Source organism: Crocuta crocuta, unplaced genomic scaffold, assembly GCF_008692635.1.
Source record: "Crocuta crocuta isolate KB4526 unplaced genomic scaffold, BGI_CrCroc_1.0 scaffold125, whole genome shotgun sequence".
Lineage (NCBI taxonomy): Eukaryota > Metazoa > Chordata > Mammalia > Carnivora > Hyaenidae > Crocuta > Crocuta crocuta.
The window spans coordinates 1,496,599-1,521,571 of NW_027531143.1; the positions used below are offsets into that span (position 1 = coordinate 1,496,599).

Sequence of the window (24,973 nt, forward strand, 5' to 3'; positions counted from 1 at the left end):
GTGGATAAGTTCAACAGGATTCAGTGAAGTTGCTTGCATCTGCTGATGACCTGTCTAAACCTGGGTTAAACCATTTAAAATGTTAACTGCAGTCTGGAGGTAGATGGTTCCAGGGCACGTCCAGTGGTATACTGACCCCACACAGGGCCATACCGTTTCCCTCTTTCCCAGATTGTTGCCCCCTGTCTGTGAGCTTTGCCTCCCTTCAAGGTCTCAAGGCGGCAAGGGCAGCTCCAAGCATCCTGTCCTCACATGATCATTTGCAAAAATAGAATGGATGGGTGACGCCGATTCTCCCCATGTTCATCTTTCTTTCTTTTAATAGGAAGGAACTCTGTCCTCTGAATCCCAGAGACTTGCTTTCCACATCCTGCTGGCCCAGATTTGGTCACAACCCTATGCCCATAAGGCAGAGGGTGGAAAAGCAAGGATCTGACATCTTTGGCATCCGAAGAGGCAGGTGGCTCTGCCTGCAAAAAGTGGGCCATTGGGTAGGCATCTAAGAGTGTCTGCCAATGGGGGGGGGGGGGGGGGGAAGGGGGAGAGGAGATGGCCCTAGCAGCCTTCTGGAACCACCTATTTCACTCCCACCAGTAGTAGCTTCATTCTTCTCTTTTAGATATTAGGCTTCCATATGAGATTCTGTTTCAACAAAAGCCCCCATGGATAAAAATCATTTACAACCTTTTGTTTTAACACATGCTCAAATACCTAATATACTCAGTTTGGTCACAATTATTTTTCTAGCATCTAGAACCTTTCCCAGCACATAGGAGGAGCTTGAGTTAATTCCCTAGTGTTGCCCTAACAAATTACCACAAACTTCATGGATAAAAATAACACAAATGTATGATCTTACGGTTCTGAAAGTCAGAAGTCCTAAATGGATTTCACCCAGCTAAAATCAAGGTTTCAGCAAGATCTCATTCCTCCTCAACTCGGTTCTACAGGTTGTTTCTAGTGGGAAGAACACCTCTTTTGACCTGCTTCTTTGCTTCACCTCCAACCTGGATGTCATCATTAGTTTCTCCTTTGCTCTATGTTCTGTAGCCACCAACTAACCCTGTCTCACTGCCCACTCAGCCTTACCCTCTAGAACACCTGGGAGTTGGACATGGACATTCAAATTGGGAAATAATGAAAGTGAGAGACATGGGGCAAGGTCAGAGCTGGACTCTAGATTTCAGGGTGGTCCTTGGGAAGCTTTTTGCTGCATCTGTCATAGTGATAATCAAAAAGTGCTTCAGACTGAAGAGACAGGCATTGGGGTACACCCGTGATGAGCAAAGAACTCAGAGGAATTGAGGAGGAATCATCAAAGAGTCCTCTGATCTCTCCACTTGCTCACTCTACCCCAGTCTTGCTTTCTTTTTAAAGAAAGAAGGTGAGACAAAGAGTGACTCCTCCGGATGATATTTTTCTCCCTGAAAAACACATGAATGCATATGTAGTATTTTTTTGTTTTTTTTTAAGTGTATTTATTTATTTTGAGAGAAAGAGAGAGCATAAACAAGGGAGAGGCAGAGCAAGAAGGAGAGGATCCCAAGCAGGCTCTGTACTGTTAGCACAGAGCCCAATGCGGAGTTCAGACTCACAAACCGTGAGATCATGACCTGAGCCAAAGTCGGACACTTAACCAACTGAGCCACCCAGGACCACAGCCACATTAACTTTAAATGAGAGGAAATCAGAATGGAATTGTTGCTGCTTCCTTTAGAGCAGCAGCCTGACAAAGCCCTGCTTAAGCACATGCTGCATTTGGCGTGTGAAGACAAGATCAAAGTGTGTCTTACATTGTCTTCTAGCAGTGAGGTGAAAACAGAAAGTTGTAGGAAACCATCAGGAAAAACTTTTTCTTTAAACTTTTTTATTAGAGGGGCGCCTGGGTAGCTCAGTAGGTTAAGTGTCTGACTCTTGATTTCGGCTCTGATAATGATCTCACAATTTGTAAGATCGAGCCCCTCGTCAGGCTCTATGCCAACAGAGTGGAACCTGCTTGGGATTCTCAATCTCTTTCTCTCTCTCTCTCTCTCTCTCTCTCTCTTTGCCTCCCCCACTCATGCTCTTTTTCTTTCTCTCAATAAATAAGAAACATTTTTAAAAACCTTTAAAATAAAATTTTTATTAGAGACAACATTTCGATTTATACATAAAAGAAGAAAAACATTCCTTCTAGAGAGCTAAATCTGTAAACCACTATTTAAAGTAGTTCATGTAGAGAACCTACAATTTAATAAGACTGGGAAAAGGTTAGCCTAACATCCCCTATATTTTTTTATCCCTGTTTACTCAATTATACAAGTACTTCCACAGCAAGAAGGCCTCTAATTGTGTATACTTCAGTGAGAGAGAAATGAGACTTGCCATAAAATAAATTCTTGGGTGTAACTAAATTACACAGCACTCCCCATACTTTTTTTTCCAAATTGCCCATTACTTTAAATGAAAACATGCTTTAGAAAAGAACTGTAAACACTCAAAGTGCTTCTCAAGGACCAGTCTCTCTTCTTCCTGCTGATAAAATGCAGTTATGTTTCTATTTTCCAATACTCTCCTGCAGAAGATCCGAGGAATCTCAAAACTATATTCACAGCTAACCAGTAAACTTGAGGACTTCACTTTCACATCGCTTGGTCGACATGACCCGGCTTCAGTCCATCTTTTAGCAAAGGAATCCACCTTTCTCCGTCTTCATAGGACACCATGAGCATTCACTTCGCTGGTGTAGTGCAGTCACTTGATACACTCTGTGCTCTACATCACGCACAGACGGGATATCATGCTCCATCAAGGGCTGCAGAAGAGACATCAGGACTCAGGCATGGAAACCAGGCGAGTGCACCAGCTGGTGCATCCTGCCCGGTCACATAGCTTGCTGAGCTGGAGTTTCCTCATCTCAGCAATAGGAAGTCTCAAACATGCCCACTCCTAGTGTCTTCCGGGGATTGGATGACATCATTCACATTAAAAACACTCTAAACACTAGCAAATAGCAATTCCAATAACTGTTTTTTAAAATTGTTTACTCAAGAGGCACCTGGGTGGCTCAGTCGGTTAGGTATCTAATTTCAGCTCAGGTCATGATTCCACAGTTTGTGGGTTCAAGCCCTGCATTGGGCTCTGTGCTGACAGCTCAGAGCCTGGAGCCTGCTTCAGATTCTGTGTCTTCCTCTCTCTCTGCCCCTCCCCCGCTTGTGCTTTGTCTCTCACTCTCTCTCTTTCTCTCAAAAGTAATAAGTAAACATTTTTTAAAATTTTAATTGTTTACTCAAGGTGTTTGCTGTTTTTTGGGTTTGTTTTTGTTTTTGTTTTAATATTTTTATTTATTTCTAGGAGAGAGAGACAATGTGAGCAGGGGAGGGTCAGAGAGAGAGGGAGATNGTTTTTTAACAAAAAAGATTCCCAGAGTGTTATTTTCAGGTTATGAGATGGTGAAATAGCCTGGCATTGTTTGGGTTGTTCTTTTTTTAATTATTATTTCTTCTTGTTAAGATATTGCTTCTCAATGAAGATGACCACTTCTAAGAATTACAGACATTTTGTGCCTCAAACCCATCCCCACCTTCCTGTTGTTGCTTTTTAGAACCAGCGATCGAGGCATTAGGATCAGTTTAAATAGAAACCTAGGAAAATCCTCATGCTAGCATTTCACGGTCCCTGATTCTTCCAGAACTGCTTAGTACTGAGTGAGGTAAGAAAAAATTAGAAAAGACTGCTCCTCACATTCATTTCAGAAACTAGAGAATCTCTTTGAAATTCATTGTTTTGAATCTTGAAGTTGATCTCTGTGCTTAGTGTCAGAGAAAGAAAATAGTCTTTTCTTGGCAGCTTTTGTGAATTTTAGGACAAGAAATTCATCTTGGCTGTGACATGCTGTTGTTAAATAAAGCCTCTGCCTCATAATTCCATCTGAAGCTGTATACATTTTTATACCATGAAATATACACACAGTTTAATACAAACGGGAACTAGGAAGATAGCCCAAAAATGCTCTACTATTACCTCCTTCCTGGGGGAGCTATCGTTTTATGGTCCCCAAAAAGATTTTTATATATTTATTTTTAAATATTTTTTATTAATTTCAAATAACTATTGCTTTAAACATTTTTAAATATGTATTTATTTTTGAGAGGGAGACAGAGCGCAGGTGGGGGATGGGCAGAGAGAGAGAGAGGGAAACAGAATCCGGAGCAGGCTCCAGGCTCTGAGCCGTCAGCACAGAGCCCGATGCAGGGCTTGAACCCATGAACCATGAGATCATGAGCTGAGCCAAAGTCAGACACTTAACTGACTGAGCCACCCAGGTGCCCCTACACTGTCTATGTAAGGAAGAGCAGTAAAAATATCTGACTACATGATCTCACCTCTTACCTCACCAGTAAGAGGCTGCTGATAAAGAAACATAGGTTGGTAGCAGAGCACTGAGGGCAGCATTGGACGCTCAGACACATCCCCACACACGCTGCACAGAATGGGTCCTGCAGGCAGGCACATACACCAGGCTGCAATCAAAGCAGATANAGGGCTTGAACCCATGAACCATGAGATCATGAGCTGAGCCAAAGTCAGACACTTAACTGACCGAGCCACCCAGGTGCCCCTACACTGTCTATATAAGGAGGAGCAGTAAAAATATCTGACTACATGATCTCACCTCTTACCTCACCAGTAAGAGGCTGCTGATAAAGAAACATAGGTTGGTAGCAGAGCACTGAGGGCAGCATTGGACGCTCAGACACATCCCCACACACGCTGCACAGAATGGGTCCTGCAGGCAGGCGCATACACCAGGCTGCAATCAAAGCAGATAGAAGAATGTAATATTTTATGATTGGTGAACCCATCCTGGAGGCTGTGTTGCTCTATTTTTCTCTCTTCCCCCAAAATTTGAATAGTTCAAAGAATTGAGAGTGACAAGACATTTATATCATAAGGTGGTGATAATAGGAGCCCCAGTCCTAAAGGAAAACATATATGCACGTCAACTAGCTGTTCTTCCTACAAAGGATACCAAACTCTAGCCTCGCAAAAGCAGTTCCTTGCCCACACTTCCACACAGGGAAATAAAGTTGAATGCAACTTGCTTTTGCTCTCCTATGGCTCTGGCCTGACTGGAGACTGAGAGATATAGACCAAAGCATATCCATAGTCCAAACCCAGTTTCCCATAGAGCCACAAGTCCTGTCTTGAGGTTCTAGCTGTGTCACTGCAACAGGATTTTTTTTTAAATTTCTCCCCTTCAGTTACCAACATTCTATCGTAAATACAGCACAAGAAGATATGGCAACCTGAACTTGCTTTTGTGTGTTAGTGGTTTCTCTGCAGCTTTCCTCATCTTCACGAGCATTAATTACCTCATTGCAGGCTGTGTTTTGGCTCCGTATGTGTGAGTCATAATTGGCACTTACATAAAATATGCGCCAATATTAGTTCCATTTCTGTCAGTTTGTTCAGATTTGGTATTCTGCTTTATGCCCCCCCAACCTAATTTATTACTGTGGAAAGTCATCTATGTCTCATTGTACCCGTAAAGCTCAACCTCACAATTCAGATTTACAGGTGTCAGAAGCTGACTAGATGGGGCACAACACAATGAAAGACCGCAACACCAAGAAGCAGCCATGGGCTCTCAGGGTAGAAGTTGGTAGTTAATGGGTTGTGCTTTCTCAAAGTGTGCCTCACTGCAGATGCAGCCACAGATTATTAGCTATTTCTGAAATAAGCCTGTATAACATTCTGCTTCTTATATAATTGACATTCTGAATTAATACCTTTTATGAAGAACATACCTTTAAAAGAAAGAGATAAGACTTGGAGCTTCCAGGGCTTTTATGGGATCTTTTTCACCAAAACAAAACCAGAAGTGTTTGCCTCTCATTAGTTTTGTGTGTGTGTGTGTGTGTGTGTGTGTATGTGTGTGTGTTGTTAAGATGCCAGATTAATTTTATTTATAAAAAAATTCACATAGGAATCATGAGGTTTATTGAGCATCACAGGAAAAATAACACCCCCAGGTCAAATATCCTATTTACCTGGGCTTTCATGTGAGTGAATGTAGTGCAACCCATTCCTGGCTCCACTCTGCCCCAAACACCCGTTCACTATCGGGGCTTTAATGGAAGTAAGGAGGGGGCTCATATGAAGCAGTTGGGCAAATAGACTAGAAGGCTATGAATAAGAGCTATGGATAAAAAAGTCAGACTCAAGAAGCCACATAGAGGTGAGATAGGCCCCTTTATAACACAGCGCATTATTTTATTAATTCAGATTAACCTTGATCACTCTTCTAAAACATGATAACTAGGCGAAAGAAAGATCTGAGGCAGTTCAGCTTGTAAGATGGGTGTAAGTCTTATAACTCAACAGTGATATTAAAAATAACGCTGTCTGGGTATGATCAGTAGCTGTTTGACAAGCAATAAGCAGAGTCAGATGGAACAATCCTTTTCCAGCAAAAGCTACTGAACCTCTTTCTATGTAGATGCATGTTAGGCAAACATATAACTTCAAAAAGGTCCCTATCTTAGGTGGGCTTCAAACAGGTCCCTATCTAGAGGCAAAACTTGAAGTGGGGATTATTTGCGAGTGTGATATTAGGGAATGCTCTTAGGAGAGTGAAGGAGATGCAGGATAGGGCAGGGGTAGGAGCCAGCAAGCATGTGATCCCAGTTGGCTTTTAGCTTCCGTCTGATCTCAAGGGGAACACTAGGGCTCAACTTATACCAGAATTGTCCCATGTTGAAGGTGGGGCCAGGCTTCTCTTAGCAACAGCTGGGAGATGGGCAGCAGCAGGACACTAACAGATCCAGGGTGGTAGCCAAGCTCGTGGGACTAAATCCCCAGGAGCCATGCTATGTGGTAGGAGATGTGGTTCTCATCCTAACCCTGACTTCACTAAGGACGTGATAACATGGCTATGGGCTCCTCACAGGACCTCAATGACCACTAATGTCCTCATCTGTAAAATGGGAGAGGGGGATGGCAGGGGTGTATTAGATGATTCCCCATAACTCCAAAATGCAATGCTCTAAAATGCAGTTATTTCATCAAGAGAAGTAGGGAGAGGCTCACTGAGGAATAATTGACATTTTTCCTAATCATGGAATGAAGTTAATGAATGTAAATGCATCCCTGAATGACCACTCCATTAAAAACTCTTCTCTCACCTGAAATAGCTCTGTATACACAGGCAAATCTAATAAGACAAGCAGTAAAGTTGCCCTGAAGGCGTATGTTCTAAAAAAGGATAGCAAGGCTCTGTTTTCAAACAAGTACTCTCATGGCAGTTTACCTTAAGGGAGCGCTAATACAACCAGCCAACCTCATTTAACCAACTCCTACATCAAAGCAAATTAGAAGCAAGAGGCTAGAGCGAAGCGTGAGCCACAGGCTGTCCGTGCAAAATGGCACAAACTCTACAGAGAGCAGTTTGACAGAATCTATCAGTTATAGATACGTTTACTCTCTGACCACACAGCCCCTTCTCTGGGAATTTATCCTACAGGTAAATGTGTATGATGACCCTTATACGAGCTTATTCACTGTGCTACTTTTTCCAAAATAACCCAAAATTGGAAACAATTCAGTGGTCCTTCAATAAAGGACTAGTTAAAAACAACCACTGTGTTACCTTCCATATGATAGAATACTGTACAACTGAGAACATTCTGTATTGATATGGAAAGTTCTCCAGGATACACTGATAAGTGAAAAAGCAAGGGGAATAACAGTATCATTACAGATGAGTTTGTATATTATGAACATATATGCATGTGTAATATAAGTACTCTGCTTTCTGTATGCAAAATTAAGGTAATAAGATTATATATCTGTGTTCAAATGTATCCATAGATATCTGGAAGTTTTTTGTGTATCTGGAAAAAGATGCAAGAACACCTCTGTGAGTGGTTACCTATAATGGATGAGGGAGTGGGGAAAATGTAATGGATGGAGACATAAGTAGAAATTAGAATTCTCACCAAATGCCTTTTTATATAAATTTTCATTCGAGAATTCCCCCCACCTCACCCCCCGACTACCACTGGTTCTTCTCTGAGGAAAATGCAGCAGCTGCTTGATTAAAAATAAAATAAAACATTTAAAAGCAGGCATCAATCAAAGCTGGTCATTCCAGTCTCTCTTATTGCATGCTTTAGTTTTCAGAGACTGGCCAGTGGGTAACCATATGACACCCGATGCTGAAATTACTTCCGATCGGAAGAAACTGTGCCAAGTCTAGCTTTAAACCATGAAGTTGTTTATAAAACTGCTGGGACTACAAGCATCAGTGAGCTTTGGGTACTGAAGGGTGTTGTGTTCTTCAAATCAGCTTTTCTGATCACAGATGGGTCATGCACCAAGGAAATGAAGTGTGATATTGTAGCAGGCTGCACAATCAGGATAGCATGAACTCTTGGGACAGACAGCCCAGGTTTCGATCTGGGTTTTGTCCCTCACTGCTACATGACCTTCAACAACGTCTCAAATTCTCAGCTTCTTCATCTGTCAAAGGTGGATAGTGACTGTGCCTCCTTCGTAGAGCTGTTTGGAAAGTTATGTATGTTAATGTATGCTGGCAAGAAGTTTAGCACAATACCTGTTGATACTGTCATCTAATATTTTGATTTTTTATGTACAGGGTGATGACCAGTTAAACATATTTGGAGAGGATACCATGGGAGGTAAGTTTCCCTTACTGATCAGACCAAAGTTGTATTTTAATAGCTTTGAACATGTCTTTTCTATTAAACACCAACTAAGAGACAGTAAACTACTGACAGAATGCAGTTTTTCCTTAGCCAGGCTACACAATTAAGATTGGAATTCTTTGGATCTTTCCCCTTTTATCAAGAAACAAAGGGCCACCTTACTTAGATGCATTTCCTTACTACCCAGAGAACATGACCCTTGAAATGCTTAGTGAAAATGGAATGTCCTAGTAAAAATACGTTTGGGAAACATTTAACACTCAATCCCCTTTGGAAGAGACACGTATAACAGCATAGCAAGATTCCTACAAGTCTTGCAGTAAAGACAGCTGGCTAACTTTAACAATCTTCAAATTTATTGGAAGTCTTTTTCCTACATAGTAGTTAAAATACTTCAGCGTGCTGTTGGGATACAACCTAAGAAACATCCAAATTATCCTGCTTTGTAACTGTTGTCATGTTAAAAGTCTTGCAAACAACTAGCGAATCCAGCCTTAACTGTCTGAAAATAGCTAAAATTATGTGAATTTGAGATTGTCCCAAAGAGATAAGGCTCATGATTGCCCCAGGTAAAGTACTTTCTAACGTTTCCACTCGGTAATAAATGTTGCTGTAATTATGGTTCATGGAAATATGTTTGTATTGACTGTGAGCAAGTAAGTGATCTGGCTTTCCAGATAGCCCCAGCTCTAATCCTACACTGATCCATGAGCATGAGGTGATAGATAAAGTGTCATTTGATGATAATGGCCATAGCAGTATGTGAAAATCTCAGTCACCAGATGACATCATGGTGATTCATGGGGAAAGGCACATAAACATGAGCCAAGTGCAAATAATCAACTCAGTCCCAACTGGACAGGGATTGATTGATTGCCCAATAAAGTTTCTCTGTTTCCTGGTTATAAAATTAATATGTATTCATAGTGAAAATGTTTTTAAGGTAGAAAGTAAGAACTATAAGAACTACCTCTAAATAATCATGGTTAATATTCTAGTGTATTTCATTCCAGTGGGTTGGCTATATACCATTTTTGATACAGTTGAGAATACATATGTATATACAAATAATTATCTCCATTCTTTTTGTGTATATCATAACATAAGCATGTTCCCAAGTCGTTACAAACGTCCATGACCTTAACGTGTAATGACTACACTGCATGAATGTTCTATCATAGGTACAACCATACCCAATAACAACCACAGCCACTTTCCTAAATTGCAAATAGATTAAAAGTTGTTCAGCTTGTATAGAATTGTAGAATCACTATATTGTACACCTGAAACTCATATAACCTTGTGCATTAACTGGACGGGAATTTAAAAAAAGAAACAGTTGTTGCTTAGCTTCATAAAAGGAAGCTGGAAGTCTAGAGAACATGAGATGACCATCTGGTCCATGAGTTAAAAGCACCAATGTATGTGCCTTTAATAGAAAGCTCCAGATAACATAGGATTTTTCCAGTCACTGTGGACTGTTCTGTAGAGACTGCAGCATCTCTTTGATTAGAAAGAACAAAAAAATTTTATTCCTCAGTGTGAAAAACAGATGGTTCCCCAAACCCCATATTCACATCTTTCCTCTGATTTTAGCTCCCCTCCTGTTTCTGAACCCAATTCTTCATGTCCCATTTTCTCTTCAGAATTGGGCCTTTCCCTCAGATAGTAGTGGATTCCGGCAAAAAGGTAGCATTGTGTATATAAAAGAAGCATCCCAATTTTACTGAAAAGCAAATTGGATCACTGTCAGAGGAGTGATCTCACTTTCAAAAGTACTTATCATCTACATAAAATATGAAGTGTAAGTCAGGGACCTATCCGTTCATTTAAGTGTAAAAACTGCAGTTTTATCACCAAGCTGGGAAATAAAAACTTTGTACTATCTCTCTAGGTAATCACATTCCGCCTGTCATTTTAGTCAACTCACACCCAGAGTAAGAGCAAAAGCAGCTGCCTTCAGAACCGGGAAAAGACCCTGAACTCCACCTAGACTGGGAGCCCAGGGCTGGCTCCGCCCAGACTGACTCCTCCCTCCTGGGTCTCCCCTCTAGGAGGGGTAGCTCCAGGAACTTCCACAGCCCAGGGTCTGAAATGCACAGCTCAGGAGCCCGGAGTTCCAACAAAACACCAAATACCTTTGAATTCTAGAATCTTCACTTCAAAACTTCACGCATATTTTCCATGAAGTGAAAAATCACAATATTCTACATTTTAATCTATTACTGTCTCTTCAACGTATGTTATAGTTTGAAAAGTATCTCCCTTAGCATAAGGGGTGAATTAAGAATGATACAATATTCACAATTTTCTTCAATTACTCCATCTGCAGTCACATCTGCCCAGCTGAGGGAAGCATCCAGTCTCAGATCTGTTTTGTTTACCCAGCATGGTGCTCTAAACACTTGACTTTAAATGTTATGAATGTTAAATGTTATGAACAAGAGTTAGCCATAGTTCATAACATGCCACGCCCACCCTCCTCACTGGCTTGGAATCTCTGCCTGCTCTTTGTCTAGGCACATAAAAGAAACTCTTCTGAAAGTTCTTTTTAGAATCAGCCTTCTGCCACCCACCCACCCACCACCACCCCTGGGGTGTTAAACTAAGCTGCTCAGAAATTAGCCAGTCTTGGGGCGACTGGGTGGCTCAGTCAGTTAAGCATCTGACTTCAGCTCAGGTCATGAGCTCATGGTTCCCTGCATCGGGCTCTATGTTGACAACTCAGAGCCTGGAGCCTGTTTCAGATTCTGTGCCTCCCTCTCTCTCTCTGCCCCTCCCCCCACTCACTCTGCACTCTGTCTCTCTCTCTCTCTCAAAAATTAATAAACATTTTAAAAATTAAAAAAAAAATAAGGAAATTAGCCAGTCTACGGATTCACTTCTGACCCCCTCTAGAGCCTGCTTCTTTAGCTTTTCACCATCATTTGCTCAAGATGGACTCTAGATTGGAGCCGTACCTCCCTTACTTGCCTATGCAGACTCCCACTGTCAACTGCAGAGCATCCTAACTAATCTACTTCAGTGCTGGCCTGCCCCCAAACTCTGTGACCCTGCCCTGGCACAGCTCAGCAGGCAGCCTGATCTCTATAACTAAAGCCCGTGGCCTTAACACCAAGGTGAATCTTTGTTTCTGCTCTTCTCTGAAACATTCTAGGGTAGGCCTGCTGTTTCTCCTGTCCTCAGGTCCACCCCCTAAACTTTTTGTTTGTTTGTTGTTTAGCTTGAGGATCCCCTGCTTTCAGGCTCAAGCAATAACCATTGGCACTTTCTGAGGCCAGAGATCCTGAGCTCACAGAGCCATTCTCAATTCAAGTTTGGGGCTGTGGTCACCTTATCCAGTAACCTCACTCTTCCCCAGAGCCTCTTCACATTTTGGGTTACTTTAGAAATCTTAAGCATGCAACAATAATTGCATCATAATTTTGGCCAAGGGACAAACGGAACCATTTCCTCCTGTGGCCCATTTATTTATCAGAACCACAGAATCATAGGTAGTTGAACCAAAAGAAACATTAGAGATCATTGGGTCTGACACCTTTACTCTACAGTTGGAGGAACTGAAGTACAAAGAGAGGAAGTCACTCGCCTAGGTCTAGTCAGTTGAGGATAGGATCAAAATTATAGCTATTGTCTACCCATCCTTCATGGCCAGCTACTACACCCATGACAACTGACAGTCTTTTAGAGCTCCACAAACTCTGGAGGTTTTTGCACTTTGCCAAAAATTCCTAATCATCCCTCTGTTTTAAAGTAGTGGTTCCTGGGGCGCCTGGGTGGCTTAATCGGTTAAGCGTCCGACTTTCACTTAGGTCATGATCTCATGGTTCGTGGGTTCGAGCCCCACTTCGGGCTCTGTGCTGACTGCCAGCTCAGAGCCTGGAGCCTGTTTCAGTCTGTCACTCCCTCTCTCTCTGACCCTCCCCTGCTCATGCTGTCTCTCTCTCCTAGAAATAAATTTAAAAAAAAAAACCATTTAAAGTAGTGGTTCCTTCGTCCTATACAGTTGGGGTGAATGCACACTGGTGCAGCCACTCTCCAAAACAACATGGTAGTTCCTCAAAAAGCTAAAAATAGAATTACCCTACCAGCAATTGCACTACTAGGTATTTATCCAAAGGATACAAAAATATTGAAATGAAGGGATACCTGCACCCTAATGTTTATAGCTACATTATCAACAATAGCCAAATTATGGAAAGAGCCCAAATGTTCAGCAACTGATGAGTGGATAGAGAAGATATGATAAATATACACACACATACACACACATGCGCACACACACGCACACGCACACAATAGTATATTACTGAGTCATCAAAAAGAATGAAATCTTGCCATTTGCAATGACATCGATGGAGCTGGAATGTATTATGATAAGTGAAATAAGACAAAGAAAGACCAAAATCATGTGTGGAATTTAACAAACAACCATAGGGTAGGAAGGAGAGGCAAACCAAGAAACAGACTCTTAACAATAGAGAACAAACTGCGGGTTTATGGAGGGAAGAGGATGGGGGATGGGCTAGATAAGTGAGGCCACTTACTGTGATGAGCACCAGGTATTGTATCTAAGTGCTGAATCACTAAATTCTACACCTGAAACTAATGTTAAATTGTATGTTAACTAGCAGGAATTTAAATAAAAACTTGAAAAAAAATAAAGTAGTGGTTCCCAAAATTCAGTCCTCACTCTCACCATCTTAGGGATTTTTGTTTCATCTCTATATGACCTATGCTAGATATTATTTACTTAATATCTTTCTGTAAATTGACTCACTATTATTATTTAAGCAGATTTATTTTAGAAGGAAATTTTATATCACCATCTTAAATAAAAAATAGTATTATTTTCTGTAAATAGGAACTATATTTAAAATATTGTCTTCCAGATTCCCCACTTGTGCTTAAACCCCTCTTTATTAACAGAGATGAACAAAAGTTAAGAAAAATGTAAAATAACACAAAATTGAGATACTTAAGAACATTTTTAAATGATTTAGAAAATTATCTTTCTTTGTAATTCATGCTATTTAATGGCTTATCAATTTTGCCACCAAAAACTGATAGTTTGTGTTAAAATGAAAATATGTTACCAGGGTCTGGAAATGCTTCTTATCAAATAACACTACAAGATTTTGGTTTTTACACAACATCAGTAAAACCTGTATTTCAAAATATTTTACTTGCCATTAACTTAAATTATTCTTACTTTAAAGGTTTCATGGAAGATTTGAGAAAGTGTAAAATTATTTTCATGATTGGTGAGTAACAGCTCTCAACTTTTCTAAAGCAATTGCTAATAATAAACAACTTAGTAAAGAAAAAAACTGTTCTTTTCTTATTCTGCCCATTTTTCGATTAGGAAATACTCTTGAGGCTTCTCGATTGTTGCTTTCATTTATGCAGTTTTATATTGTTTTTGGCTTTGTATCCTAAAGCATAGACAAAGTAAGACTCTAAGGAATGTCAGACTCCTGATTTTAGCTTTACAGTAATAAAATACCTTATCATCCCATGGGTATGAAGAAGTCATACGTTAAAACCTAACACATACATTTTGTTTGAACAATGAGCTCACTAAATATATCAGCTCACTAAATATATTAGAAACCACATATTCAAATATATTTCAGTAACCATACCCTGCATTCCATTTAGCTAGTGGTAAGAAAAATTTCATTTATTTAATGCCTAATACTGTGAACATCATTGGTAAATTCATTGTGGGATAAAATTCACCAGCATTTTCTAAGCACCAACAGTGTTCCAGGTCATCTCACTCAATCCTTCCTCAATTCTATACGTATCTCTATTAAATATCTATTTTACAGATAAGGACGCTGAGACTCAGAAAGGTAAACACACTGGTCCAAGCCCATGTGGCTAATGACTGTGAGAACTGGATATCCAGTTTTCCCCTTAGAAATCAATGGGACTATTTGAGCAACAGTTATAATTGCACAGAATAGCACCAAATATTGTCAGAACACCTCCCAAAAGTTAGTACTTTTTCCTCTAATTATTCAAGTCTTTAGAAAAGTTAATATACCTACCTTTGCATTTAAAAAAATGTCTATTCATATTCAGAAATAATGAAAAGGTCCACACATCCTCAGTGGGTGGGAAAAAGAATGGTTGTCAGCACCTAAGAAATATAATCATATAAACTTAGACTCCTGCACCCTAAAGTCGGATTGTTTCCTTGGGAATCACTCACTAAGTCTCCCTCATTGTCAGATGAGGAAACTGGGTCCCAGAGAATCTAAGAGATTTGATGAAGGTCATTCAACCAACTGGTGATGGAGAGGAGACTAGGGCTGCAGTTTCCCATCCCAGGGCTCTCCCCACTCCACCACACAGCTGTGTGAGTTGTTACCCTGGACTGTCTCCCACATTCAGTCATCCACCCCGCATGTCCTGAGGACTGGACCCCTGCTGGGCAGTGAGGGGTCGCAGAGCTTCCATCCTAGGTGAAAAGAAGAACTAATCAAATTATTATCACAAACTTAAGAAGGAAACAAAGTAATGAAACAGAACAACCAGGATTGAGTGTCTGGGGTAGAAGTGGGTGATCAGAGTGAACAGGCAAGGCTTCCCTATAGAAGTGATATTTAAGCAAAGAACTGAAGGAGGACACCAGGCAACCGAAGGGATTCATAGAGGTGAGAGGAGGAAGAATTTCAACCAAAGAGAACAGCGTGTCTTAAGCAGTGAGAATCTTGAGCCCAACCTGAGTTCTGTTTCTGACTTGCTTGCCTCTTGTTGACCTTTACCATGGGAACTGGATGAACTCTTGCCACACTTTTTACATTTTTTTCGGAAAGTATAAGTAAATTATTTCTACTCCTTACTGAAGAGAAACTCATCATCCCAATATCAAAGAAAATTCCCCCTTCCACATAAGCTTTAACCACTTTTCTTGCATCAAGGTCATACACAATGAAGTATACTTTCTAGTCAGCTTTTCTCTTAGGGGCCAAATTAGAAAGAGGAGAGGCTCTTTAAACCTGATGTTCAGTATCCAAAGAATGAGCCTTTATTATCACATAGAAATCTGTGTCTTGAATGATGTGATCCAAAAACAGCTTCTAAAAATAGTACAGCATGTTTTGTGATTGTTGTTATTTTCTCTAACAATAATATTATTTCAGATTTACCAGTTGTTTAGCATTCACAATTCAATTTTGAAATGTATTTTCCAATATCACTTCTGTCTGTCTAGGTATAACTAAAGACCTTGGCTCATCTAAGTTCTGTGCCCTTGAGAAAATCAAATAGCACAATGTAAAATCTCTGGCATCAGACAAAGCTTGAAACCCCCAACCATCCACAGACTGCAATCTAGAAATTCCTGCTCTGTTAAAGGTTTTTCTTACATTAACCAAACTCTCTCATATTTTAACTTATTGGTCAGTTACTATTCTATGAAAGATTTCAGGTTACTGTTTAGGCAGTAGAAGGTATAAAAACCACTGTGGTATGAGGAAAAATGGTTGTTCTCCTTCTAGGGTATTTAGGATTCTGCTTGGAAATTAAGACCTTGGTTATAAACATTTCCTTGACAGATGGAGGAGTGAGATTTGGGGGCTATATTATTGCAGGTCAATTTGAAGCTCATAAAAATACTCACGATGTCATAGACACACCCATAACAGTTTTGATGAGTCCTAATAAACAAGGGTCCATTGATTCCAGTGAAACAAGTGTGGTGTTCCCTATAAACCTATATGAAAAGATGAGGTTGAATTTTTCACTTTTCAAATTATTGTATTGACATCTACCAAGACAAGTGGGGTTGGAGTATTAGCCAAAAACTAGGTTGACATCCTTGCTGTTAGTCTGAAGATAAAAATTAATATTCCTAAGGCACTGCTGTCCTATTTCCTTTTTGTCCACAGAAAGGTCCAAACTCCTTAGACTGACCTTCAAAGCTTTCTCCCCACTGGCCTCACTGTGCCTTCCCATCTCCCACTCCAACCCCATGTGAGTCTGTGGCTCCAACCCCACTTCCCTCACTTTTGCCAGTCCTGTGAGTTGAAATGTCTTCTCCCCTAGTTAATCATGCCCCAAAGTCAGGTTTAACTTCTAGCTCCCTGTGACATCTTTAATCGCCAACTTCTTCCTCTGTGTGTTCCTTCATTGGGTGTGTCTGCATCACTCATTTAGATTCCTTGTAATGACTTAGGAAAACAAATATTTGTTGGGATAATGAATTCTATAAGAAGCAGTGTGGTCAGTTTCCATAACAACTGAAATAGCAGTTGGAATTCTTGGACTGGAACTGACAGGCAGGTTGCTGCTGCTATAGCTGTTTCTGGCAGGACAGTTTTCTGGTAAATTATGAGCCTCGTCGACACCCCTGACTCCACTGTAGCTCCTACCTTCTCACCCAAACAAACAACACCAACTTCCCTCACCTCTGAGCAATTTCTTATTCATTTGCAAAATAGTGTTCAGTCGGGGGCAGTGACGGACCACCATCTGAGTGGAAAACATATTCAGGGAACGTGCACTGTCTGGACCAAAAGAAAAAGTGGCGAGGATGGATCTAGCTAGCCCTTTGAATGTTGAGTGAATATTACCTTTGCTCATGAGGAAGACAGCTCAGTAGCTGTTCATAAAGAAATACCTTCCACAGGGCAGATAAGGGATCTCAAAGGGTCAGGACAGTGATCAGAAGGATTAAAAAAGGTTCTCTGGACTTTAGTAGTTTACACACAAGACATAAAAACCATGCCAATGTACATTATGTATAAGACTGGGGCTCAGTCATTGCTGAAAATGGAAAATTAGTTGGATACTGTAAAAAATATCCCTTAAAGAGCCTCATTATGTCTCGCTAACAGACTCTTACAGTTTTCACAAACTTTTTGGTACATTTCTTTCCTTTCTCTCTCTCTTTTTATTTCCTCTCTTTCTCTCTTTTTTTATTCTCTTGATCATCGTCATGCTATTATCCAATCTATTTTGGCCTCTTTTTCCCTTCTATGCTTTTCATAGCCTGCCTATGCCCAGAATTTGTCACAACCTGAATTCCCATCAGTTCCTATCTTAGCCTTGGTAGAAGTGCTTCAATTTGGAAAATCATCTGGTTTTGCAGGCGAGATGTGATACTAATGGCATAATGGTCAAGACATCATTCTGTGGCTTTAACTTTCAGGATGTCGAGGACACAGATGGCTTTGTGTACCTTAGCATTAGTACTGACAAACTGCTTTTCAAGTGGTAAGCTTTGGGAGCCACTATTATAGTATTTTGTGTTATTTTGTATATTTTTAACCCTGTGCAAACTAGTTATCTTTATGTTTTTATGGAAAACTGTAAAAATAAGAATTTTTGCTTAAAACTCAATATTTTAATGCCTGTCATTATTTCACTATAGTCCTGATGTCATTTCATTGTTGTCCTGTTATTAAAGAACTATGAATTAATTTAATCTTTAGAAAATACTTACTTGGACCCAGATTCAACAGTTTTCATATTTATGCACGTATTTGGTTAAATTAAAAATGGAAAACAAAACTGATGGCTTTAATTCCACGTAGCTATAAGAAAAGCCAGCATTCAATGAGCACTTAACACACGCTAGGCATTGTATAAATAATGTTATCTTATTTGATGATCATATCCCCATCCTGACTTTTCAGGTAAGATGCTAGAAAGGTAAATAGTTTGCTAATAAGTGATGGATCTGGAGCTTGAAACCTTGGGTTTTATCACTGGCAACAAATGCTGCCAGTTGCTGGCCTTGAAGTGACAGGTTGATTTTATTTCTTTTCAAGAAAATGTCTGCCAGATACTCAAGTCTGAAAACCCATAGTTTATCTGCTAGTCCACCTTCCAGAAGGTAAAAAATGGTGTTTAGCTAAAAAAAAAAAAAGCAAGTAGTTAAGCAACTCAAACAATCACAGTGTTTTTCCTCGAGAAAACCATTAGCCTAGGTGTGCTAAAGTGCCTTGTGTAAACCTCACACAAAATATTAAAATGGCATGTGCTTAAGGGCTGAAATGAGATGAAATGAATCTTTTATACTGCTTCATCAAGGGCACTCTTAAGTAACACTGGCATTTTTCTTCTTTTTGCTTTACTGTGAATTCATGGTGATGAATATAGATTTAGTAGAATTGAATGCAGCTGTCTGGATGCATGCTGTGGTTCTGTAACAATCGCTTCTGTACCATTAGTGAAAAGCAATAGCTTCTAAGTGTTGTAATGAAAATAAGGGACCACCCAAAATATACAAAAACACTAATTCAAAGAGATACATGCACCCTATATTTATTGCAGCGTTATTTACAATAGCTAAATTATGGAAGCAGCCCAAGTGTCCATCAATAGATGAATGGATAAAGAAGTGCTGTAGGGGCACCTACGTGACATAGTTGGCTAAGCCTCTGATTCTTGATTTTGGCTCAGGTCATGATCACAGAGTCATGGGTTGAGCCCCACATCTGGCTCTATGCTGAGTGGGGAGCCTGCTTAAGATTCTGTCTCTCTCTCCCTCTGCCCCTCTCCCCCACTCGAACCCTCTCTCTCTGATAAAAAATAAAAAAGAAGTTGTAGTGTATATATACTAGCACACATATACACACACACCATGGAATATTATTCAGCCATAAAAAAGAGTGAAATCTTGCTATTTGCAACAACATGGATGGAGCTAGAGAGTATTATGCTAAGCGAAATAAGTTAGTCAGAGAAAGACAAGTATCATATGATTTCAGTCATCTGTGGAATTTAAGAAACAAAACAAATGAGCAAATGAAAAAAGAGAGAAACCAACAAACAGACTCTAACTATAGAGGACAAACTGATGGTGACCAGAGGGGAGGTGGGTGGGAGGATGAATGAAATAGGTGATGGGGATTAAGGAGGGTACTTGTTGGGGAGATCACTAGGTGTTGTATGAGAATGTTGAATCACTATATTGTATACCTGAAACTAATATTACACTGTATGTTAATTATACTTGAATTAAAATTTTTTAAAAAAATAGAGGACACCCCCCCCCACACACACACACACACAACATCTATGAACCACACTTTGGGAACTACCACAATAGGACTAACTGAGGTAGGGGTTATGTTAAGCAGGTATATGAAACCCTCGACTTAGCATTTGGAAAATCTTAGAGGAGAAAATAGCGTTTTGTGCCTTGTATTTTCACTAGCCTTTCAAAAGCAAATAACGTCACAAATGTGAGCAAGGGGTCTGGGATAAAGGGACACATCTACTGAAAGCTCATTTCTCTGGGCTGCTGTGGGCCTGGAAAAGTTCTAAATGTTTCTGTGTAGCCAGTATATGAGGGATGCCTGAAAGGAAAGTCTGGGTGCTAGTCAGAGGTGGGCAAAGGGGAATGTGTCAGGAGGACCCACAGGAGACTCCAAAGCAGGGCCTGGATGGAGGTGGAGAGGGTGACTTCTAGGATCAACAACAGTGACCTGGAGGAAAGGGTGAAGAAAACCCTCCAGGTGGGAGACTATCCCTGACATTGGAGACTGAACCTTGAACTTGAATTAGTCCCATCAGGCCACTATGACAAAATACCAAAGCTCAGTGGCTTATAAACAACAGAAACTCATTTTTCACAGTCCTGGAGGCTGGGAAGTCCAAGACCAAGGCCCTGGCAGAATTAATGTCTGATGAAGGCCTGCATCCTGACTCATAGACAGCTATCTTTCCCTTGTAACCTCACATGGTGGAAGGGGTGAGGGAGCTCTCTGGGGCCTCTTTTAAAAGGCCACTAATCCTGTTCATAAGGGCTCCACCCTTGTGATTTAATCACCTTCCAAAGTCTCACCTCTTAATACCATCACATTGGGCTCTAGGATTTAACATGGGTTTGGAGGGAACACCAACATTCAGTCTATAGCAGAAAATGGACTATGATGCTTATCAGAAGTCATTAGATTAGACTAAGAAAACTCAGATGAGACTTGACTGCATTTCTGCTATAAAATGAAAATGGTAGCTCACCAGCTAGGCTAGGTTCACATAATGAAATATGTTTCCGTCTGACTGCCCAGCCTGTGGTCTGCCCTAACTGAAATATCATTTCTGCTTTGGACACAGACACAAGATTGTCACAGCTCTTTCTCCCATGGGGGCATGCAGTTATTAGGGGCCCTTTTGGCATTCTCCTGGCCTAAAACCTATATTTTCAAATCCCAGGCCATTCAGGATGGGAGAATAAACGAAGAGAGACATTGGGCCACTTTCCAAGAGAGCCTCAAATGCATTTACAAGCCAATGGGATATCTTTCTGATGTTGGAGAAATGCAGGCATTGTGTGCTGACAATGAACCTACTTAATTACATAAACCTTTTCATTGAAGAAATGCTCTAAGTAATGTTGAACTAGAACAGAACATTTTCATTTAATCAGACCAAATTAATAAATCTCTACAAAGGGCTTACTATGCTTAAAGGACTATGGGATTCAAAAAGACATTAAACTGTCCTTGGAATACTGCATGGCATAGCAGAAGCCCAGGGATTTTTCCATATTTTTTTTTAATGATTTCCTCAAGAAAGGAATGTTGCTGAGTCAATTCAGTCATCTAGATGGGCCAATTACTGCTAAAAGGAAAAGCACCCAGGTAAATGAGTTTTACCAGGGAAAGTGTTTAGAGACCTCATACCATCATACACATTATCTCCCTACCCATTTCTTGAAATCTCTATGGAAGCACCATTAACTTACCCACAGAGTCACCTGGTGAAGATTGAGTTACTCAACCTGTTCACTCAAAGCCACATCTCCAGGTCTGACTCACTGAAAGCTTCTTTTGCTTGTTCTGAGACCCACTAAGCATGACCAATGCTACCAACTCTAGAAGGACCCAGCACTGGAAATGAGAGAACACCCAAAACCTTGTGTTTATATCTTGGGCCAATCCCTTAGCCTCTCTGAATTTCTTATAAAATGGCAAAATGAGGTATGTTTTATTTTCACCCCAAATTTGAGCAGCCAATGAGCTGATATGTTGCTAAGTGTTCTCTTAATTGGAAGCATGTGCAACAGAGAGACATAGCCCCAAGGAAGTGAAGTGTGAAGGCAACAGGAAAAGTCACAGTCTTCATCTTCTACCCCCCAAATATTTATTTTAATTACCTAAGAATGGTATTAAAACTAACATATACTGTTGACTTACTATGTTCTAGGTACTGTGCTGCCTTTTTACATTTAGTTCTCACACCAATCATCAGTACTTGTATTTTGGCCCATTTTACAGGTGAAGAAGTAGCAGCTTAGAAGGTTAAGGAACTTTCCCAAGGTTACACCGTTAAGAAGTAGGACTCACACCCCAGTTTCTCAGACTTCAAAGCCCACAATCTAAAAGTGTCTATAGATATGTAGTAAGGAGGGGAGGTGGGAGTATTGTGGGTGGGGGAAGAATTTGCCATAATTATTTGAATAAATGCCCCAATTTTCTATTTTACGTTGTTCTTGTATATCTAGTTATTGATGTCTGAAAGCAAAGACAAAGTAATAAGACATCAAATGAATATCGGTGAAACAGACCTCTGAGTGCCTCAACATGTTTCCACCAATTATTCGCAATTCCATAATAACTTCAAAACAGGAAACAATTGAAACCATAAAAGTATCTGAACCATTCTGAACACCGCGCCACCCGCCCAAAGCGCATCAATTTTGGAATACACACTGCATCTTTACTGAGAATGCATATTGTGGATATCTTTTTTATGAGCACTACCAAAAGTATTTCAGAGAGCCAAGGGCAACAATGAGCAAGTGTTTGAGAATGTGATTCTGGGTGCTTCCGAGATTTTCTTTGTGGGTTGGGTAGAGTACCTAGACCACATATTGATCTCAAACAATGACTTTGTTTAGAGGTGGAGGGGAACAAAAGCCTAGGCCAGGGGGTCTACAGCCTTCCAGAGGGCTGTATATAATCCCCGAATGATAAAAATATTCTCTCACTGCTATATTAAATTTTCCCGTTAGCTATATACTCCTTTGGGTGATTTTCATTAATTCATTTGATACTCTTATTGAGTTTCTGCTATATGTCAGCAAAAAGGGATGAAAGATGAGGCTCCCTAATCTCATAGAGCTCATGTTGTAGGGAGGGAGCAAACAAACAGCACAGTTTAGTACAGTACATGCAATGGCAGCAACACGGGTAATGGAGAGAAAGACTGAAGTGGGCATGTGGGAGCAGAAGCAGATGTCAGAGCTGAGTCCTGAGAAGGAAAAGGAACTGGCCACGTGCTAAGTGGAAAGAAAGTTGGAGTCCATGGCAAGGAGAGGGAACAAGTGGGCAAGAGAGAGCCTCAGAGGCAAGGGGGCAGGAAGCAGTGACTGGCAGAGCTGGAAACAGATGCAGGGCCCAAAGCATGAAAAGCTGAGAACACCAGGCTAACAAAATAAACTTCATCCTGTAGCATTGGGGAGCTGTCAAGGCTTTTATTCTGTCACATGTCACCAGATTTGGATTTCAGAAAGTGCTCTCTGGAAGCATTGAGAGGAAGCCTAGACTGCAGCAGGGAGGCCAACTAGGAGGTCAGATGGATGGTCATGCAGGTGAGGCACAAGGAGTCAGTTGAAGTGGAAAAGAAGAAATAGATCCAAAAGATCTTAGGAAATAGAATCAACAGGACATAAAGATCCATTGTGTTCAGGTAAACGAAAAGAGAACTAGAATGACTCCTAAGTGGCCAGTTTAGAGGCTCCTCCGTGGATCAGTTGGTTAAGTGTCCAACTTTGGCTCAGGTCATGATCTCAGGGCTCATGTATTTGAGCCCAGCGTCAGGCTCTGTGCTGACAGCTCAGAGCCTGGAGCCTGCTTCAGATTCTGTGTCTCATCTTCTCTCTCTACCCCTCCCCCCACTCATGCTCTGTCTCTCTTTCTCTCTCAAAAATAAATAAACATTAAAAGAATTTTTTAAAGAAGTGTCTAGTTTAGATGACCAGGTGAACATAGGTGTCATTCAAGGAGATAAGGAATGTGGAGAATAAATGGGTTTTGAGAGAGTGATGAAATGTGTTTTACACATTTTAAGATTGAAATGCTAAAAAAAAAAATTGAGATGCTAATGAGACATCCATCAGTTAATGTCCATTAAACAAGAGGCTTTTGAAAACTAGTACTCAAAATAACAAGTTGTGGCTGTAGACACAGATGTAGAATTCACCAGGATGTCAGTGGCAGTGAAACCACACATGTGCAAGGGATCACCCAGGGAGCTTAGGGACAGGGAGACTAGAGGAAGGCTGAGACCAGGAGTCTAGGAAACACCTGCACCAGAGCCAGAGGAGGAGAGAACAGCAAGGAAAGCAGAACATCAAGAGCAAATGGTGTCACAGAAAGCAAGGGAGGAGAGAGTTTCCATGTCAGAAAAGTTAAATAAAATGCAATGAGAATTGTGTGTTGCATTTGGCAACCGCAGAATTACTGGTGACTTTGGTGAGAGCAGTTCCAGTGGAACAGAAAGGAGTAAAGCCAGCTGGCTGAGGGGCAAATGTGAAGTAAGGAAATGAGGATGCATATAGACTACACTTGCAAGAAACTTGACTCTGAGAGAAAGCAAAGACTCAAGGCGGTAACTAAAGGAAAGAAGGTCAAAAGTAGATATGAGAGGTCAAGCATACTTGTATAAAGAGAGAGGCAGTAAACCATCTAGTTAAGAGCGTGACCTACTTGAGTTCACATGCCAGTCCCCTCTGACCTTGGGCAACATCCTCATATCCACTCTTCCTCAGTTTTCTCACCTGTAATGTGGAAAAAATGATTTTATCTAGGTCATAGTGTTGATGTGAGGATGAAAAAAGTTAACACATGTCACAGCGCTCCTAATAAATATTCAATGACCATTAGCTATTACTACAACTATTATATGGTGAATGAGGAGAGACAGCCAAAAAGAAAGAGAGGATCCTGAGAAAGGCATTGGGGGAGGTGGGGAGGGGAGAATAGCTAGGATGGGATCAGAAGTGAATTGGAATGAGGAAAGGATACCTACAAGATGGGGGATGCATGACAGGTTAAAAGGTTGGGTGTTCATCTATCTGCTTCATATCATTTGTTGAAATTACACATTCCCTGAGGGACTGACATGTTAAGCAGTGTTTTACCTGAGCAACTGTGGTTGGCTGGGATCAAAGCAAGTTGAAGTGGAAAAGTATCTTCTAGGCCTTGGGCTTACATCTGCCTTTTGGCTGCCGTTTCCTCTTGTAGACACATTCTTGCAGTTGTTTACAATACAACAAAGATTTTACTGTAGGAGGCTGT

The 24,973-nt window shown here is 40.6% G+C and overlaps 1 protein-coding gene and 2 long non-coding RNA genes across 4 annotated transcripts in view; 1 reads left to right on the forward strand and 2 right to left on the reverse strand.

Moving 5' to 3' along the window:
* AK5 (adenylate kinase 5) overlaps window positions 1–24,973 on the forward strand; it is a 228,566-nt gene that overhangs the window by 157,285 nt on the left and 46,308 nt on the right. For both annotated transcript variants that reach the window (XM_077771136.1, XM_077771137.1), the window contains exons 9-10: window positions 8,639–8,681; window positions 13,928–13,972. In XM_077771136.1, coding sequence (XP_077627262.1) covers window positions 8,639–8,681; window positions 13,928–13,972 — 88 coding nt within the window. The remainder of the gene's footprint in view (window positions 1–8,638; window positions 8,682–13,927; window positions 13,973–24,973) is intronic.
* LOC144237429 (uncharacterized) lies at window positions 4,643–24,973 on the reverse strand. The gene is made up of 4 exons (XR_013336853.1): window positions 24,817–24,973; window positions 24,383–24,453; window positions 14,765–14,856; window positions 4,643–4,792 (listed from the first exon to the last, which is right to left on the reverse strand). It is a non-coding gene; the product is annotated as an uncharacterized LOC144237429 (long non-coding RNA).
* Window positions 8,241–11,189, reverse strand: LOC144237428 (uncharacterized). Its single transcript, XR_013336852.1, has 2 exons — window positions 10,847–11,189; window positions 8,241–8,541 (listed from the first exon to the last, which is right to left on the reverse strand). It is a non-coding gene; the product is annotated as an uncharacterized LOC144237428 (long non-coding RNA).